This window comes from Camellia sinensis, chromosome 9 (assembly GCF_055761805.1).
Source record: "Camellia sinensis isolate YWXY chromosome 9, ASM5576180v1, whole genome shotgun sequence".
Lineage (NCBI taxonomy): Eukaryota > Viridiplantae > Streptophyta > Magnoliopsida > Ericales > Theaceae > Camellia > Camellia sinensis.
The window spans coordinates 186,428,312-186,447,937 of record NC_138969.1 but is presented as its reverse complement, the minus strand read 5'-3'; the positions used below and the strand labels follow the sequence as shown (position 1 = coordinate 186,447,937).

The following is a 19,626-nucleotide window of genomic DNA, read 5'->3' as shown; positions in this document are numbered from 1 at the left end:
CTCAATATACATCTGTAAAGAAAAAATAAAAAAGGGTGAAATCCGTCCACACACACATCACATAAATTTAAAATGAGACTTGCTTGTTCACTAAACATAACTTGTCAATCTAAGAGAATGAATGTGGGACTAGATAGAGTAATAGATTGGTAAATAGGATTTTCTGATAATTTTTCCTTTTTTATACATATTTTTATATTATTTAATATATAAATAATAAATATTAAACGAGTCAGGTAACGAGCCGAATTTTAGTATATTTGGACTTATTTATTAAAAATTTAATGAGTTCGTGTTTGAATGCAAACAAAATTTAACTAACTGAGTTCAAACGAAATCTTACTGTGCCGAATTTGAGCCTGTTCACGAACGACTCTGTTCATTTACAAATTTATATATATTTGAAAAGTAAAATATTTAAGAAAAAATGTTTTAAAAACTCACTAAATATAAAAAAATTCAAAAAATCATTTTTTTGGGTAAAAAATTGAAGAATAAATTAAATTTTTAATTCCCATAATTTGGCTTAAATTTCACTCTAGTTAATTTTTAAATTTAATAATTTGATTCATCCATTTTAAAATATTGAAAAAATTGCATGTTTTTATTTTATATTTTATATTTTATATCTCCTCATTTTCACTCTTTCCACGTAATTCTTTCCAAACCAAACACCCCAAAGGATGGATAGGGTATTGGGTTGTGACAAACTGTAGCCATCACAGGAAGAGAGAAGAGATAGAGAGATTTCCAACCAGGCACTAACATTTTCCACACAAAAGAACAGATTTTAATGGTGTGATGGTGATTTAAAAGTGTGGCATTGATTTCTTGATAGTTCATCATATGATGCAAATGCAATGGACAAAACAAGTTTCATGTGAATTGCCTCTTCATATATTCCTCATCAACAAGAAACAGAGGCTGTGAGATGGCTAATTAAAACGTGAAGCACTAAATAAAAGGGCAAATTATATCATTCCTATAGTTTGGAACTTATGTTACTATTATTTTTAACTTTTTATTTGTGATACATTTGATTTTCAATTTTGAATATTATTCAAAGTAAGAACAATTAAAAATGTTTCTTTTGTAAACGATCCATTTTAAAGACAAAGTCGTCATATAACTTATTTTGTGTTAGTTTAACTTGTATATTATTTGAAATGTAATGGCTTTTTTTTTTTTTAATGAATAATACTGAAACTTTTTTGATTATAAAGTTACGTTTTGTTTGGTTTTCATAATCTATTTTCAAAATTTTTTTCTAAGAAAAAAAAATTAAACACACATCAATTTTATATAATTTTATCTTTTGGAAAGGTAAAAATAAAATTTTAAAATATTTTTTTGACATTTATTTTCGTTAAATTAGTTTCTATTTTTTTTTAAAAAAGTCAAATATGGCGAACATAAAGACAACTTTGATATTATTATTAAACCAATCCATTAAATCAAAAAGTTCAAAACTAAAAACATTACATATGTTAAGCATATCGATTACATATTAAAAGCGTAATAATCATCCATTATATGATAATCATCAAAAAATATCTGTTAATAATAAATATAGCCATCTATTACATGATAATCATAAAAAAATCAACAAAAATAATCACCCATTACATAATAATCATCTAAACGTATACTAAAAATTAATTTGGTAAAAAAATAAAACGTAAAAGATTTATCATTTTTATATAATTTTATCTTTGGTGGGAAAAAATAATTTTTTGATATTTATTTTTGTCAAACTAGTTTATATTTTATCAAATTAACGACTTTGCTTTTGAAATGGGGCAACAGTGTCTTCAATTATTCTTATTTGGAATGAGATTCAAAATTCAAGATCAAATGTATTACAATTGAAAGGTTAAGAATTAAAATAATACAAATTTTAAATTATAGGAACGATTAGTGTAATTCGCTTTAAATAAAATAGAGTTGAGGATCAAATTTGGAATGATTTGGAGGAAGAAAAAGAAAATTGACAAGCTATAATGGTTTAGAACGTTGTCAGTGTTGAGTTTTTTGTTTACACAAAATAGGAAATAAGTTTTGTTTTGTTTTGTTTTATTTTTTTTTAATAAGAAATACTTGTTTTGTGTGTACAAATATTTTGAAATTAATGGCCATAGATGGTGGGGGAAAGAGGAGAAAATGAAAACTTATAATAAAAATACATTTTTTTTATTTTTAAAAAATTTGAAAATTTCGGAATCTATTTCACTATTTTTGAAAACTTCATTTAAAAAGAAGGGAAAAAAAAAAAACAGAAAGCAAAAAAAAAAAAAAAAAAAAAAAAAGAAGGAAAAAAGACAAAAAAACCAAAGAAGAAATGAAAGTGTAACCGAACCATGCCACTTACCTAACCATCTTGTTTTCACCACTCAAAAATAGACAAGGCTAAATTCATTGTGTTTGCACTATTATCAAAATTTTAATTTAATTATTTTATTTTAATTTATAATAACTAACCTATCACCCGTGCTATACACGAGATAATTATAGATGCGGGAGCCAGAAAATTAGAGGTACTAATTCATTGGGCCTAACCCAAACAAGGCTTGCCAATGGCCCAACTATTGGGCTTATTCGGCCCACTCCCGTCTATAAAAGGAAGGCACCTCATAGCATATGGGATAATCTCTTTCTGCTTTACACAGCACACACGCCTAAAAATTATACTAATTTTTTAGTTCCAATGATATGACATTCTATTAAAATATCTAAGTTAACTTTTTTTTTTTCTCTCATTTATTTTTTAAATGTCAACCAATCATTTTATTAACATATCATTAGGTCTAAAAAAAATCTAAAAAATAAATTTATATGTCATTTTTTTAATATCAAAATATAAAAATTAAGTTGAATTATAATTTTTGTTAAGATTTCAACTCAATAATATGCTCTGTGAGTTAAAATCCAATTCCGCCACTGATGCTACTATTTGTCATATGTTTTTTTTGGGTAATTAATTTTGTCATGTGTTATATAGCTTATGTTAGGACGTCCTGTCACACTCAACTTCGCTGGTTGGTACCACGTAGGTGAGAAGCCATTGTATCCACCCACAACGAGAATCATGTTTTACGTAGTACATCCCACGTGCGTGTCCCACCACCACAATTTTGCTGTATAAGTACCCCACTTTTCATACTCAAAATTATCATCAAACAACAAAACCAACTCACTCTCTCTCTCTCTCTCTCTCTCTCTCTCTCTCTCTCTCTCAATATACTATCCATACATGGCATGCAATTTTCAATCTGTTTTTCTTCCTCAAGGAAAGCTTTCTAGATTTGGATCAATAGTGTCGATGAAAATAAACTTACCGTTGAAGGCACAGTCTGAGAATGATACCCAGACCGTGGCTCCGGCTATGCCTTCAGTGACAAGTAAAGAGACATTGAGTAGTGGAGGAGTGATTTGCCCACATATGATCACGACGAAGTCATTGACACGGAGGTTGCTTGAGCCGGAAGAGAGAAAAGCCGGTAGTACTGGAAAATTTGGAAAGTATGGAGGGAGGTTCGTCCCCGAGACATTAATAACTTGCTTGGACAAGCTTGAAGCTGAGTTTAACTTGGCCATGCATGATGCTGAGTTTCAGGTTTGTCATCACTTCATTTCTATTGTTTCCATCTTTGTTAGTAGGTTCGAAAGAAAATATTTTTTGTTTTACTATTTTTTTTTTTTTTTATACTTCGTTATGAATTTAAAATTGCTGTAGTATTATATTTGTGGTATGGTGGTTTTCGATGTCGCAACGATAGAGTGGTGATTGTAGCAGCGGAGCCACAATGAATGGAAGGTCTTTCGTGATAAAAATATAAATAAGGGACCATCCTTAAAATGAAAGGAATGGATAAAAATATAAATAAATTATTAGACCACCCGACATTATATCATTGTTGGATTTATTAAGATCCTGTTTTAATAATTTAAAATATTTATTTTGTAAGATCCTTCGTATATGTTATTTATATAAAAAAAATTAAGTCTATACTATTCATAACCTATTTAACTTACCGTGCTTGTTACTAAAAAATAAATGATTTATTTTTAAAAATATTTTTATCGTACTTTTGTTTTGGACAAATGCGATATATTTCATAAGTTACGATTACCAGATAGATTACAAAATGAATAATTCAATTTATCGAAATAAAATTCGTGCTGTATCTCATAACTCCAAATAACATTCTCAAGTTCACATCAAAGACTAAAAGGGTTCCAAATCCTATATATATATATATATATATATATGTATTTAATTAAAATAAAAAATAAAAACAAATTTTATTCCATCCAAGTTTTCTAATCGAGACCAAAGTCACTTTTGAACTCATTGTCGGTGGTCTATTTAACAGTACAAGGTCTCATTATTGTACTTTACATACAAAATGTGCAGTCATTTTAGTGCAACTCAGTCATTTTTCCACCATTGTTTCACTATTCAACAATTGACACATGTTTTATTGTCTTTTTAGAAAATAGGATACATGTATCATATTGTAGTGTGAAAATAGGATATATGTATCATAAGATAGTCTGTCAAGATAGGGGAGAAAATAGGATTTATGTATTATATTGTAGTGAGATAACTCAATCCTATAGTGAGTTGGGATCAAGTACGATAAAATAAAACATTTATTAAAAATATTAGTAATAATAATACGATAATGTATTCAATCACGTCTTTTCGAACATGGGATTGTACATGTATGATTTTTTGTAATCTTCCTTAATTCTCAAAGGCCTATCATCTTGAGAATAGTCTTATAGATTGTTATTTAATTATTAAGGATTAGTTTGATTAGTAGGATAATTTATAAAAGAAACTAATTGAGTGTTGAAATAAATATGTCATTTAGGAGGAGCTCGCAATTGCCCTAAGGGACTATGTTGGACGAGAAACACCTCTATATTTTGCTCAAAGGCTCACAAATCACTACAAGAATAATAACGGTGAAGGACCAGAAATTTATCTGAAAAGAGAGGATCTCAACCACGGTGGAGCGCACAAGATCAACAACGCCATCGCTCAGGCAATGCTTGCCAAGCGAATGGGCCGGAAAAGCATTGTGGCAGCCACCGGAGCAGGGCAACACGGGGTTGCAACCGCAGCGGCTTGTGCCAAACTCTCTTTGGAGTGTACCATTTTCATGGGTAGCCTAGACATGAAGAGACAATCATCCAATGTACTCCTAATGAATCTTTTAGGTGCTCAGGTATAGTAGATTGATTTTATTTATTTGTTACTGTATTTAAAATTAAGTGAAGTTTGGCATATTACTAAAAAAATTATTTTTTGGATTCTTTTTATTTTTAGTGATATTTTTTAAAAATTATGTTAATTTTTTTTTCAAGTGTGTCTTTTGTAAACTAATCTAAAAAGTGTTTAAAAACAAAAACAAAAACAAAAAAAAATGCAACTGTTTCTGAATTTTTTTGTTCTTTCTTAATTTTTTTTTTCAAAATTAAAAAAAAAATTACTTTTCTCGTCCATTTTCTCAAGTAGAACTCAAAAGCGTAAAGAGCTTTTTTAATTTATTTTTAAATGATGATTTAGTCTATTCATTTTGTAATCTTTCTAACCGTAAATTATCTGTAAAAAGAATTAACATAATTTGATAATCATAGACGCATAAGTTTATCATAATTTTCCTTAAAAAAAGAAAAGGAAAAAAAAAGAACAAGTATGATTTTGAAAATTAATTTTCTATTTTTTTAATATAAACATAATGAAATCGTATTCTTATAATTATTGATCAATTTAATTTTTTTATATAAAAAAATACAAAATAATTAGATCAGATTATCGAACTAGACTTGTGAGAAGCAGTCTATTTTAATTATTAAGTTTAATTTCACTCCTTTAGAGTAGACGGTCCAATTCAATCAATTAACTATAAAGAGTGGGGCTCACAATTTTGGAATCAGTATTGCGCGACTTACGTTCTCTCACAATCAGTGAGCTAGTCTATTCAAACACCAAAGAAAATGCACACTTTTTGTGAACTGAGTAGGTATACAAAATTAGAACACATAAAATATATTTTATAATAACCATATAATGTATTTTTTATACAATTTTTATATTCTAATTCTGTGTACATAATATTGTTATTCGAATTATGAGTAATTTCTTACTTCCGCATGTATGTAGGTTAAATTTGTTGATGGAAACTTCAAAGATGCAACCTCAGAAGCAATAAGGAACTGGGTTGGGAACCTTGAAACAAGCTACTACTTAGCAGGAACAGCAGTAGGGCCTCATCCATCTCCGACCATGGTTCGGGAATTCCAGTCGATCATCGGAAAAGAGACAAGAAAACAGGCTATGGAGAAGTGGGGCGGCAAGCCTGATGTCCTAGTTGCCTGCGTCGGAAGCGGTTCCAATGCACTCGGGTTGTTCCATGAATTTTTGAGAGATGAAGATGTGAGACTGATCGGAGTTGAGGCCGGTGGCTCTGGCGTAGACAGTGGGAGACACTCTGCAACTCTGGTTAGAGGTGAAGTTGGGGTATATCATGGAGCCATGAGCTACTTGCTGCAAGATGATGAAGGGCAAATTGTTGGGGCACATTCTATTGGTGTTGGGTATGCTTTTGCAACTTTGATTTCTGATAGCTATGCATGAGAAAATTATAGCACGAATCTACATATCATCGGAATATTTCATCTAAATTGTAGTTTCTCATTTATTTATTTTTTTTAAATAGAGTAGGTACTATATATGAATTATAAATCTAGTGATAAATAGTATTTTTCAAATTATTAGATGATACTGCAATATATAAAAATTTTAGAAATCAGACTTTCTCGTCTTTAAAAGTAAAAAATTACTTACGAAAACTTTAGGAAACTAATTTTCATCGTCACGGGAGTTATCACCAAAACTGAATTTTAGTGAATTTTTTCTTTTTTTTTAATAATGATGCTAATAAAATGTACTTTTAGGGATAAAAAAGATTCATTCAAAAAATGTTTGCCTTTTTAGACCCAAAAAAATTTGGATTCAAAAGAAACTAATTCACCACTAACAAAATTCGTAGCTCAAAATATAAAAATGATATAGCGTTTAAGATATTTTGCCCCTAAAAATCGATTTTATATTTAAAATTTTTGCCTTTAAAATTTTAATTAATTATACTGTGGCTTGAGATTACTGTGGGTATTTTTGGTCCTTGACTAATCATCGTTGGCCATAGCAACAAATGTCATCTCAAGATCCGCTTTTGCTAGATTTCCAAGAAGAGAGTCTTAGACTCTCAACAAACGATGGATCTCAAACTTACATTTACGTCGTGACTGAGAGATTTGAGAATGAATTTAGAAAAAAAAAAAGAAAAATAGTGTGAAACTAAATAAAATATAAATATATTTTATTTATATTTCACTTATCTTTTTCCTTTCCGTTTCAAAATCCATTCACAAATCCCATAACTAAATACAGCGTTACTGAGATGACTAGTCATATATAATTGATTAAGACCAAAATTCTTCCTTTGCACATTATAAGTATTACAAAAATTTCGATCATGATTCAAACAAACACTTCAATTTTTTTTTTTTTTTTTTTTTTAATGCAGATTGGAGTACCCAGGGGTTAGTCCAGAGCTCAGCTTCCTTAAAGACATTGGAAGGGCAGAGTTCTACACTGTCACTGACCAAGAAGCCATTGATGGTAAGATTGCTAACTTTGAATACAAGAAATAAAATTTATAATCTTCAAACACCGGATGGTCTATTCTAAAATCCCTTCTTTACGTCTCTAATGTACCTTGATCGTTCTGAAATTTTGCATTATAAACAAAGATACAAAAAACCAAAAAAAATGGGACAAATTTAATGAGGATCCCTAGATTTTGGGGTATTTAAAAGAAAAAAACAGTATTTTTGACCCTGTAATATTAAGAAATTTTACATGGCTCCCTAAACTTCTAAAAAATTCATGATAGAAGATAATTTTTTTGCCCTCAAAAATTCATGATACCTTCTAAAACAGTATTTTTAAATTGTCTGCTTAACAAAATTTCTAAGCCTACCACTGTTCTGGCCTGATCTTTGTGTCTTAATTGGCCATATATAGAAGTTTGATCTCTCTTTTTTGGCTCACAGCATATCGACGACTATGCCGACTTGAAGGAATTTTTCCAGCCTTGGAGGCCTCTCATGCATTGGCATTTCTAGAGAAACTTTGCCCTACTTTACCCCATGGCACAAAAGTTGTAGTTAATTGTAGTGGGCGTGGAGATAAGGATGCTAGAACAGTATTCAACTATGAACTATACTAAGTGGAACCCCATAGTTTGCTTTGATCTAACTCAACAATAAGCCAAACAATTGGCGGCACAGTCTCTACCTTCAAAAGAATTATCGACTATGGTTTAGCCCAAGAATCACAGCCTCATCGTTTTGCCCATTCACACTCCAAAGTTCGAAAGACATCTCTTAAATAAAAGTGTCATACACCATTTAAAAAGTTTATATTAGACATCATTAAAATCTGATGTAGGATAGCATTTATGCAAATGTAACCATTAATCTGGATGAAGTGACAAATGTAATCATTTTTGTTTTCTTCATCAATAAAGCTTAGTTTTGCTGAGAAAAAAAAAAAAAAAAAAAATTGGACGAAGTGGCAATGGTGCCCGAAATGTAACATATTGTATAGGTATATGCTCAATAAATACTTAAACCTAATTATGATCACATGGGTCTCTTACATTTGAAATTTTTGAATTTTTTTTTGAATATTCATCAACCCATAAGATTGTTTGTGATTATTCTCTGATTAATTATATGGTCTATTCAATGTTGGATCTTGATCTCTAAAAGAGATCGCCCAAACCTTCTCTATTTATTTTGACATATGATAAGGCATTAAGCCAATCCCAAGATTTGAGAATATAATATGTCTGATTTGTGGATAGTGGTAGAATAAATTATCTCGATGGGAATATTTTAGTCATTTTACAAGACAATTATTCAAAAATAAGTTGTGTCACCTCTCTTGAGAATTAGTTATCTCAAATCACAAAAATTGAATCAAATTCAAAATAATTTTATTATCATGCAATAAATAGACTTGTCACACTATACTCATCCCAAAATCAATGTGGCCATAGGAATTAGCTGTTGATAATTCTTCTAGACAAGGAAATTGAGGTCAAGTTTGGCATGTTCAAGAAAAGTCAAAAAGTCAAAAAATTACTCAAAAAGTTAAAAAGTTAACACTATTCATCAAAAGTCAACAATTACGGCTGCACAACCCCCCATCCTAATTTTCTCCTACAAATCAATTTTTACAATTTTTTATAACACATTTTTCCATAAAAAGTCAAAAAGTTAACCCAAACATCTATATTTTCTTCATTAATTTTTTAATCTAAAAAGATAAAAAGTGTACTTATTTAGAACACCCCAAACAACCCTGACTCTAATAAAAATATTTTAACATCCTCCAATCCATCAAATTTCGGAAAAATTCTCACCACTAAAGTTTGCTATTACATTATCTTATCTTTTTGTGTGTGCATTGGTCAACATCACGATGGATCAACACTAGATGCTGGTGGATTTAAAACTTCCTCAAGTATTTTTTGAATCAATTACATTTAGCAACATTTCAATTTTAATATAATTTTATTGAGTAAATTGTTAAAAAAAAAAATCTAAGATAAGGAGGGTATAATACATTAGGTCCAGTGAATATTTTTTTTTGTTAGTGAGAGTCCATTCTTTGTAAAATAGTTTGGTGAAAAGTCATTTTGTTGTTCACAAGAACATTTTGTTTTCAATTTTATCCTTTAATTTATCTGTTGACTTTTTTTTTTTATCTATTTGACTTTCGTTGACTAGGCCTCGTTTGGGAAGTGGCCCGTTTAATCAAAAAGTCACTAAAAAAACTAAAAAGCCAACAACTCATACCAAAAAATCAAAGATTCTATTTTCTCTCTACTTTTTGTACATCTTTTCGTAAAAAGTCAAAAAGTCATCCCAAACATACTAGTTTTTTTAACTTATATTTTAGCCAAATAGCCAAAAAGTTACTAAATTAGTATGTTCCCAAACGAGACCTATATATTCAAATTTATATCTATCTAAAATTTTTTCTTTATCTGTTCAAATTTTTTGTCTATTTGTTCAAATATTTTTTTATCTATTGAATTCTTATAACTTTTTATTTATTTATTTATTCAAATTCAAGCCATTTTCAAACTTTTTCTCTAACTGTTCCTCTCTCTATTTCTCTTTTCTCTGTCTATCTGTTGAATTTTTACACATCACTTTATCTCTCTCTATTTATTGAATTTTTACACTCTCTTCTCTATCTTTCTTGAATTTAATATGTTCAAATTTTATTATTTGTTCAATTTTTTGAACAAATCTGTCCAATTTTTTTTTAATCTGTTGCAATCTTTTTCTTTTTCATCAACAACATTCATTATCATCATCAACAACAACAACAATAATAACTAAGAAAAATGATAATTGAACAACTGATTTATGAATTTGACGCTGTAGACACCCTATTTTTGACAGACCTTAAGACTCAGACGTCACCAATTGAGCGCTCGGTGATGATGCATATTGTGCTTGTTCTGAGGTTTCAGAGTCTCGGCTACGAGCCTTACCTCCGGACTTCGGGACTTTTTTGTGCTTTGTCTCGGTTTGCGAACCAGGTCCTGTCTTCACTTCCCGAAGGGAGGGAGAGGTCTCGTAGACCATCTCTCAGTGGCCGTAGGCAACGTTTCGTGGTCGTAGGCCATTTTTCCCGTGTAGAGACCAGTTTTCGGTTTTCGGAGCCATTGGTCGTATGCCTCGATTCGGGACCGCTTAACTACTTCCGTTTGCTCTGATTTTTGGTACACACCTTGTTTTCTCTCTTTTGAGGGACACTGTGGCCCAAGAGACCACTTTCGTGGTCATACGCCACTTCCGGTGCCTAACAGCCTGTTTTCGGGGCCCCGAACTGCGCGTTTTGGCCCCTGAACCTTCGTTTTGCATCCGTTTTGGTCCATTTTTGGTAGAGACCCTATTTTTATTGCTAGGGAGGTGGTAGTATGGTGGGAGGCCACCTTTTTCCCATGAAAACCAGGTTTCTCTTTTTCTCTCTCCTCCAACCGGTTTTTCTGACAGAAAGCTGGTTTTTCTCACTTTTGAGCCACAATTTCTGGTTTTTCATACCACCATTGTGTTGTGCTCATCTGGGAGGCCACCAATATGGGTAAGCCGACCAGTAATTCTTCTTGAACCTTTTGAACCTTGCTAAAAAGCTGATTTTTCTCTCTCTTGGGTCACATTTTCTGGTTTTCTACCATACAGCTGTGTTGCACTCATCTAGGAGGCCACCTTTCTGGGGTGGCCGGCCAGCATTTCTCCTTGAACCTTTTGACCCCTGGTCGGCCGACCAGGGGGAGTGGCCGGCCGACCACCTTAACTGGTCGGCCTGCTTCTTGCTTTTTGGTCTCTTTAAGTGTAAGCCAGCTGTACCAGCTGGAAGCCTCAGAAGTGATCCTCTATACACGTGTATGGAGGATCTTTGAGCTTGGTTTTGAAACTTCTTAGAGAAGCTTTGGCCTCTCTTCTCTATAAAGGGAGGCCTCCTCTTCCATTTTCAAGGGTTAGAAAAAAACAGCTGAGGAATATACATACAACTCTCCATATCTCTCTCATCAAAGCTCAACACACCCTTGTTCTTGGTCATTTACACTACACCTCATAGCCTATCACCTCCACCATCCATTCCAGCACTTTGGGACTGATTTTCAAGGGTTGAAGGTTCACAAACTTAGTCCAGAAGTTGCTGCATTGTTGTGCTACAAGGGTAACTCTCCATTTCCCCTTTTCTTGCATTATTTTTCTCTATAGCTTAGCCCTATTTGCAAGCATTTTTGGGTTTTGTTATAAACTGAAAAGTGTCTTATTTTGATCTCCTCTTGAAATTTGATTAAGGATACTTTTCTGTTTGAGGTCTCCTACATCCTTGTATGCTTCATCTCTCTTTTAGGACTTATTTTGCATGATATCTTAGCCTTACTTGCAAGCATTTCCGAGATTTTACATGAACTAAAAAAAGTCTTATTTTGAGCCCTTCTTGAAGTTTGATTAAGGTTATTTTTCTGTTTGGGGTCATCTTCCTCTTGGCATGCTTCATTTCCTCATGATTAGGGCTATGCATTAGAGTATTTGCATTGGCCTTTGTTTGGCCTTTTGGCCACTGAAATCTAGTGAATTTTTAGTGGCTTAGATGTATTTTTGAGAGCCAAAATCAGAGGGGGGTGACCCCCTCTCTCCTTGTCTTGTTTGTTAGCCCTTTTGGCCTTCCAAAGGGCCCCCTTACTTGCATGTTGTGAAGTCACTTTTTAGGCCCAATTTGGTGAGTTTGAAGGTCTGCCTTAGCTCTGTCCGGAGCCTCTTTTACCATATTTTATGTCTATGATGCATGTGTAGAACAATCCCATTCAAGGCCTTTTAAAGGGGCCTTTCATTGCATGCTTCCTAGACTAATTTCAGGGCCTTTTTGGTGAGTTTTAGGGCTGTCATAACTTATTTCAAGAGGTGGTTTTGCCCTTTTGTCTGTCTATCATGTATGTGTAGAACAACCCCTCGCATGGCTTTCCAAAGGGGCTCATCATTCTTGCTTGTGTTGACTGAGCTTCAATGGTTATTTGGGCATATTTTAGCATGAAATACTTCTGTTTTTGGCTGGTTTAGTAAGATCTCGTATGCTTCATATAGGTGTAGTACAACTCATGGTTCACTAGCTTTCTTTGCATGCTTTATAGGCCATTGATTCTAGCATATTTTGGCTATGCCTTAAGCTGATAATGTGCTTATTTTGGACTGCCCTAGCTCTATTTTTGAGTTTTGTGGTCGAATGATGTTAGTTTTGCATGTTTGTAGTTCAAGGTCCATGCTTAGCTTTGAGTTTTGAGATCCATTCCATGCATATACTGAGGTGTGTTCATGTTTTGAGCCTATTATTCATCACATTTCAGAGCTTGTTTGAATGCCATGTTGCCATTTTTTCATCTCTTTAAATGCGTTTGAGAGTCGGACTTGTATACCCCATTTGCCGACCATTGAATGAGCTTCATTTCGTTGCATTCCGAGCCATCATTTTAGGTTATTTTCCCACTGTTTCAGACCTTCCTAGGGTCTGTTTGGGATTGGTTTTGCCACTGGTGCATTGCTTTGGGTACCTCTAGTGTAACGCACTTCACTAGTTTCGGTACCCGGGCCCCCTAGCTTGCATTGTGTGACATGTTTGCATGTTTTGGGACCATCTTTTATCACATTTCAGAGCTATATCATGTATCATTTTATGCCATCTTTCATCCCTTGCCATGCTTTGGTAGAGTGGCATTCCATGCCTTAGGTTCGGTCCTTGGTATTCGTGCATGTGTGCACACATTTCGGTTGTCTCATTTTCATCTAATGGCCATTGATGTGGGTGTGGCTGAGGTCCACTCATGTTGGTGTAAGTCCATCGTGCATTGTGTATGCCATTTCGGTCCATAGCATTGTGTATACTAGGTTGCATGTTAGAGCATTGTATATGCCATGTTACATCAAGCATTGTGCATGCCATTTCATAGCATTGCGTATGCTAGTTTGTATGTTAGTCGCATTGTGTATGCCCTCTCATTTGCATTGTGTTTGGGATAGGAGTTAGCCCAAGCACGGGAAACGAGGGACGTTTCGTACTCCGAGTGACGGAACTTGTCTCAATTTCCGGTCGCCGACACTCCGGATTACCCATGATGGAGTTTAGGTCTTGCTATGTTTTCATGTGCATTCATATCACATCGAGTCGTGCAATTCGACTCCTCGGCCATCATGCATCGAGATACGTGATTGGTGGCACGAGGATCGAGGACTACACTCCCTGAAGAGTAGTCATGCATACATATGTGAAAATACTTTGTTGTGCCCCTTTCTTGCTCTCTGTTGCAGCAAATCAGAAATCAACAGCCTTCCAAAGCCTTGCATAGCATTCCGAGATTAATTGCAAACAGAGGCAAATCGGGGCATCGCATCGCAATGGATTTCCGCGCCAGGCAACTCAAGCATACATCTTTCATTATTCGGAACAGAGCTGAGGCGGTCCATAAGCTTGCATGCTAGTTTATCCGCTTTCCTAGTTAATTTGTTAATTAATTAGGGTTTTGTAATATTTAATTATTTATTCGGACTGTATTATTCTTTCGGACCCTCCGAGCGAGGGCACAATTGTAATAAGTGTACGTGCGTGTGATGTATGTCTTCCAACCCCACGTCTTTCTCCCTTTTATTTACCAGCTTATGATGGTTAGATTAGGGCATGTTTCAATTAGCGTACTTATGCTTGCATGTTTGCATCATTCATCTGTCTTGCATGCACCAGGGCTCGGCGTATCATACTAACTGCATTCGTATTTCAATTCCAAATTGAATACGTGTTAGCTGTAGTATCATCATATGCCATCTTAGAATAGCCGAGCCTATTGTAGTTGCATTTTTGCATGTGTTGCATTAGGCATTTCTGTATAGTTAGGATCATGCATTGATTTCTAACTAGTTTCTGTTTTGGTTTGGAGTACTCGGTTAGCGTTTATGCTTTAGCATCCCTGCATGTGTGTAAGTGACTGCCATGATAGCATGCTTACCATGAGGCTAATTGCTTATGTGCTATACCTGCCTGAATGCCTGTGGGTGAAGGTTGGGTTATTTGGATTGGAACAATTCATCAATTGTGAGTTTTAAGCCCACTTGAGAGTGGCAAATCATCATGTTTTCTAAGCCCACCTGAGGGTGGCAAATCCACATTTTAGCCTACTTGCGAGTAGCAAACCGTTTTCAAAACAAACATGAGATGTTTCGTTCCAATTCAGGCGACCCAGTCTATACTTGTATGCTGTGCGCATCACGTAGTAAATCTAGGCTAATAACCGGAATAAGAATGCCTAATGTTTTCAAAACTTGATATCATGGTTAGTAGAGGCCGATCTTTGATCGGGCTAGCGGGGGTGCTCATGAAGTGACCTTCCCCAATCGTACCCAAGTTCCCGAGTCAAGGCAACTTTGGTGATGACAGACACGTGGCCTTAGGCAACGAGTCAGGGTTTCCTAAATTTCTCAAAATAAAATATTTAAGTGGCGACTCTGTATCTGGCAAAGCAGTCCATGTTTGGCACAACAGTCCATGTTTGGCACTTCTTTCAAAAAATCTGTTTTCAAAAATGATTTGCCGGATTTGGACTCTTTGATGATTCATCGGTCTTGCATTACACTCTGCGAGATTAGATACAAGACCATGACTTTTAGTCCTGAACTGTGGTGAGCCCAAATGAACAGAATGAGACTCATCCTCTCGGGACGTTCGAGGACGTCCACAGACACTATTACAAATTGATTTTATCAAACGAAATTCTATCTGTTAAAATACATATATATTGTCATATATCTCATTGTTTTGAATTTGTTTCTTCATATCATCATCAACAACAACAATAGATATATAGAGAAAGAGAACCGAACCAAGAGAATAACATTACAGGGGACAGGTGTATATATACATACATATATATATAAATGTATATAGAAACATATATATAAACATTGCATACATATATCTGTTGAAACATACATATGTTGAAATATGCCTATACATTACATATATATATATATATATACAAACACTACATACATGGATCACGATCACGAAGAATCATAATCACAATCTACAAAATATATATACACACATGTTATAATAAATAATATTTATTTAATACATGCATGTATATATGTATAAGGGGCAATTCCACCAAAATATATATACATACAAATTATGGTAAATATTATTTATTTATTTTTATTTATATACATGTATATATAGAGGGTAATTCCACCAAAATATATACACGTACATATTATGATAGACATGTACACACGTATAAATAATACAATGATGATACAAGTACGATAAAATGAATAAAAATGAAATAAGATAGATTAACTTGAATGGAATAAAGGAAGTAAATAGATAATATAAATATGGCTCATTACGGTGAACAATGTATACAAATATCCACCTATAGTTTTAAACAAAATCAAAATAGCTAACGCATATTTTTTTACTCATAATTTTTCTTAAATGAACTTTTTTTTTCCCTAACTCTCTCAATTCTGCATTTCTTCCCGAGCCTCTCTTTCTTTCTCAACTCTCTTCCCCTTTTCCCCTCTTGAGCTGCTCTATTTATAGAGCTGAAGAAAGGCATGATGAAGATATGATGATAATGAATGGGTTGATGATGATGATGTTGTTTGATTGGAAAGTCAAAAAGCTAATTATTTTGGTAGAATTTGTCCACCGACTTTTCTTTTCTTCTTATTCTTCTTCTTTTTCTTCTTTTTTTTTTCCAAACCTTTTAGAATTTTATTTGGTATGGTTGAGGCACATGAACTTCTTGATTTGGACGGTTGAGATTTGCTTAACGAACAAGGAAATAATTAGGTGCAACACAGTACACCATAATTTCGTGGTTCTCCTCCTTGATTTGTTGAAAAATTGCCCAACCAATGTTCAGTTTTAACAAAAATTTGTACTCAAAGGCTTTTGGGCATTCCGAATCCAATAGTGAGTTCTATATCTACAAATTCTTGAGACTTGGGGCAAAATGGGGTATCAACAAATGCCCTTCTTTGTATAGTTTTGTTTGATCAAAATTATACAAGATTGAAAGTGAGACACATTTTGCCCCGAGAGTACTGAATATTATTATTATTTTTTCTCATTTTGTCTTTTTCTTTTTTCTTTCTTTTTTTTCCTTTTTCTTTTTACTTTCTTGTTTATTTATCTTCCGCCCCTCTTTTTTAATATTTTAATTTTTTTTGTTTGTTTTTTTTTCCTTTATTTTTCTTTTTCTTCTTTTTTTTCCTCATTGAAGCGACAGACACCTCTCTTTCTTCTTCTTCTTCTTCTCCTCCTTCTCCAGAAACGTTGAGCGCCGTATTTTGAATTTGCAATTTTAACATCTACGGCGTATGTTAACCAACACCTCGATTCGCCCATCACTTATCCTGATCTCCTCCTCTTTGTTTTCTTCCTCTGCTCGATCTTCTTTTTAATCGAAGCCTGTGAGAAAGACACGAAGCAAAAATTTGCAAATCGTCAGTCTGTGACAACTCTCTCTCTCTCTCTCATGGTTTTCTCCCGTCTTCTTACTCTTTTTCTAACCTTAATGATTCATTGGTAGAGATACCCAGCAATGGCTCTTCAGAGCCTACTTATAATGCACCTCATCTTGTTTCCAACTTTCCATCAGTGTCAGTTGAACAACTAATGGTGGCTCATTCTGATACTGAAGCTAATTCCCATACCTTGAAGTTGTGTGTGGATATCGTAACTGTTGTATTCAATTTGTCACGCTGGTTGTAGGGTAGGGTAAATGAGGTACAACGGCTGACTGCACAACTTACCCTCTTCTAGCGTATGTATCAAGACGCTCAACGGGAGGTAAGCCAACTGAGGCAAAACGAGGAGTTGAAGTACCGGGCAACAATCATGGAAATAGCATTGATACTTGTGTATACCCCCTTTGATGGCCAATGGGGATACATTTCCTTTAGAAGCCCTGCAAATGCTGAAACAAGTCATTAATGGCCTCTGCAAAATGAAGATGATGTGAGGCAGCCGACGGTAGAGTCGAGCAGTGTATCTGTCTGTAAGTGAAGTCTGCTTTCGACCTTTGCCGCCGAGCTCTACACGTTGCCGAAATCTGAGACATACGACCTTTTTTTCTTCTGTTTTTTTTTTTTTTTGTATTTTAATTATATATATGTATATATACATATTTTTTGGGTATTTTTGTAATTTGAATTTTTTTGTACTCTTTGCTTTTTTGAAATTTTGAAATTCTTTTTTTTTCCCACTTGTATTTGAGCTTGGATCCTTTATCTAAAATTAGACAAATATTTATATAAGAATGATGCATGAAAATTATTTATTGGAGTTTCATTATGTCTATGAGCAAATTATATCATGCATACGAGATGATACACCATGTTTTCAATACCAAACATATGAGAAGGTATTGTTTCTATGGATGCTAAATCACATATGAGGATTTTCATGGAATGTATGGAATTTGTTGTTGGAATTTTCATTAAGCATACGAGCAAAATATATCTTGCATATGAGATGATATTTCATTTTTGCAATATCAAATATATGAGAAGGTATTTGTCTGTATTGGAGAACAAATCACATATGAGGATTCCATTTGAGATATCTGAATAAAATCAGACATGCAAATAGATATCTTTTTGAATTATTTTTCTTGAAAATTGTATATTGAAATTCCATTATGCGTACGAGCAAACTATATCATGCATATGAGATGATATATCATGCTTGCAATACCCACTACTACAAAAATAGTTAAAGATCACACTTTGACCAAAAAAAAAAAAAAAAAGATATCACTTTTATTGGAAGTGTGATAAAAAAAAATTAGATTAATATTTTAATCACACTTAATTTGATTGAGTGTGATAATATTTATTTTTTATGTCACTTTTCAATTAAGTGTGATTATATATATATATATATATATATTTTAATCACGCCTTCTAATTAAAGTGTGATTATATATACACCACTACTTTTTAATCACACTTTTTAAACAAGTGTGATTATATATATATATATATATATATATATATTTAAAACACACATTCTAATTAAAGTGTGATTATTTATATATTTTTTAATCACACCTTCTGATTAAAGTGTGATTATATATACACTACCACTTTTTAATCACACATTCTAATTAAAGTGTGATTATATATACTTATACTTTTTAATCACACTTCCTAAATAGGTGTGATTGTATAACATATTTCAATTTGATTTTTATATAAAATATACAATTTCTAAATCCGCGCCTCTATTCTACCCATGAATGATAAAGGACGACTCACTACTAGAAAATGAGACTTTAGACACCAAACTTTTTGCAACGGTTTGAAAATCGTCACAAAAAGCAAGATTTTGTGACGGCAAAAAAATCATCGCAAAATTATTTTTTTTGCGACGGCATTTGACTGTCGCAAAAAAGGCATCGACTAAATACCATTATTAGAGACAGAAAATCCAAGGTTGTGACAAAAAGTAATATTATACGCGACGGTACATTACCTGCCTTTTTTTTTTTTTTGCAGTGCCTTTTTATTTTGCTCATTAATGATGGTCCTTAAACTCGTCACAAAAACTTAATCCCTTATTACCTTCGTGTTGTCTCCCACTACCTTCCTTTTTCTCGCTCATCCCTAAACTTTCAAACTTCTCTTCGGATTTAAAAAAAAAAAACTATTAGTCTTATTGGTGGTCATATTTGGTTCAATTTTCTGAAATTTGTTTAAGATTTTTTTTAAAAGACTAAAAATTAGTTTCGTAAAAAAATTAAAAACATTTATCAATTTTATATAACTTTACAAAGGATATGAGTAATTTTTAAAAATTAAAAAATCGATTCGTATATATAAAGCATAAATATTAGGTGTTGAAATTGCAAAGTGACGTCATTTTGAGCCATAACTCTGAACAAAACCCTTTCACTTTCTCTC

General features: G+C 33.0%; 1 protein-coding gene across 1 annotated transcript; it reads left to right on the top strand.

Moving 5' to 3' along the window:
- The first annotated feature begins 3,170 nt into the window (after positions 1-3,170).
- Positions 3,171-8,721, top strand: LOC114268516 (tryptophan synthase beta chain 1). The gene is made up of 5 exons (XM_082888195.1): positions 3,171-3,613; positions 4,878-5,234; positions 6,173-6,606; positions 7,599-7,693; positions 8,128-8,721. The coding sequence occupies exons 1-5, from the start codon at positions 3,251-3,253 to the stop codon at positions 8,301-8,303; spliced, it is 1,425 nt and encodes a 474-aa protein (XP_082744321.1). The 5' UTR covers positions 3,171-3,250; the 3' UTR covers positions 8,304-8,721.
- Positions 8,722-19,626: the final 10,905 nt, after the last annotated feature.

Coding starts and splice junctions, on each gene's coding strand:
- LOC114268516 (XM_082888195.1), top strand. CDS start 3,251: ATGGCATGCAATTTTCAATCTGTTTTTCTTCCTCAAGGAAAGCTTTCT. Junction 5,235..6,172: donor TGAATCTTTTAGGTGCTCAG/GTATAGTAGATT, acceptor GCATGTATGTAG/GTTAAATTTGTTGATGGAAA. Junction 7,694..8,127: donor TGACCAAGAAGCCATTGATG/GTAAGATTGCTA, acceptor TTTGGCTCACAG/CATATCGACGACTATGCCGA.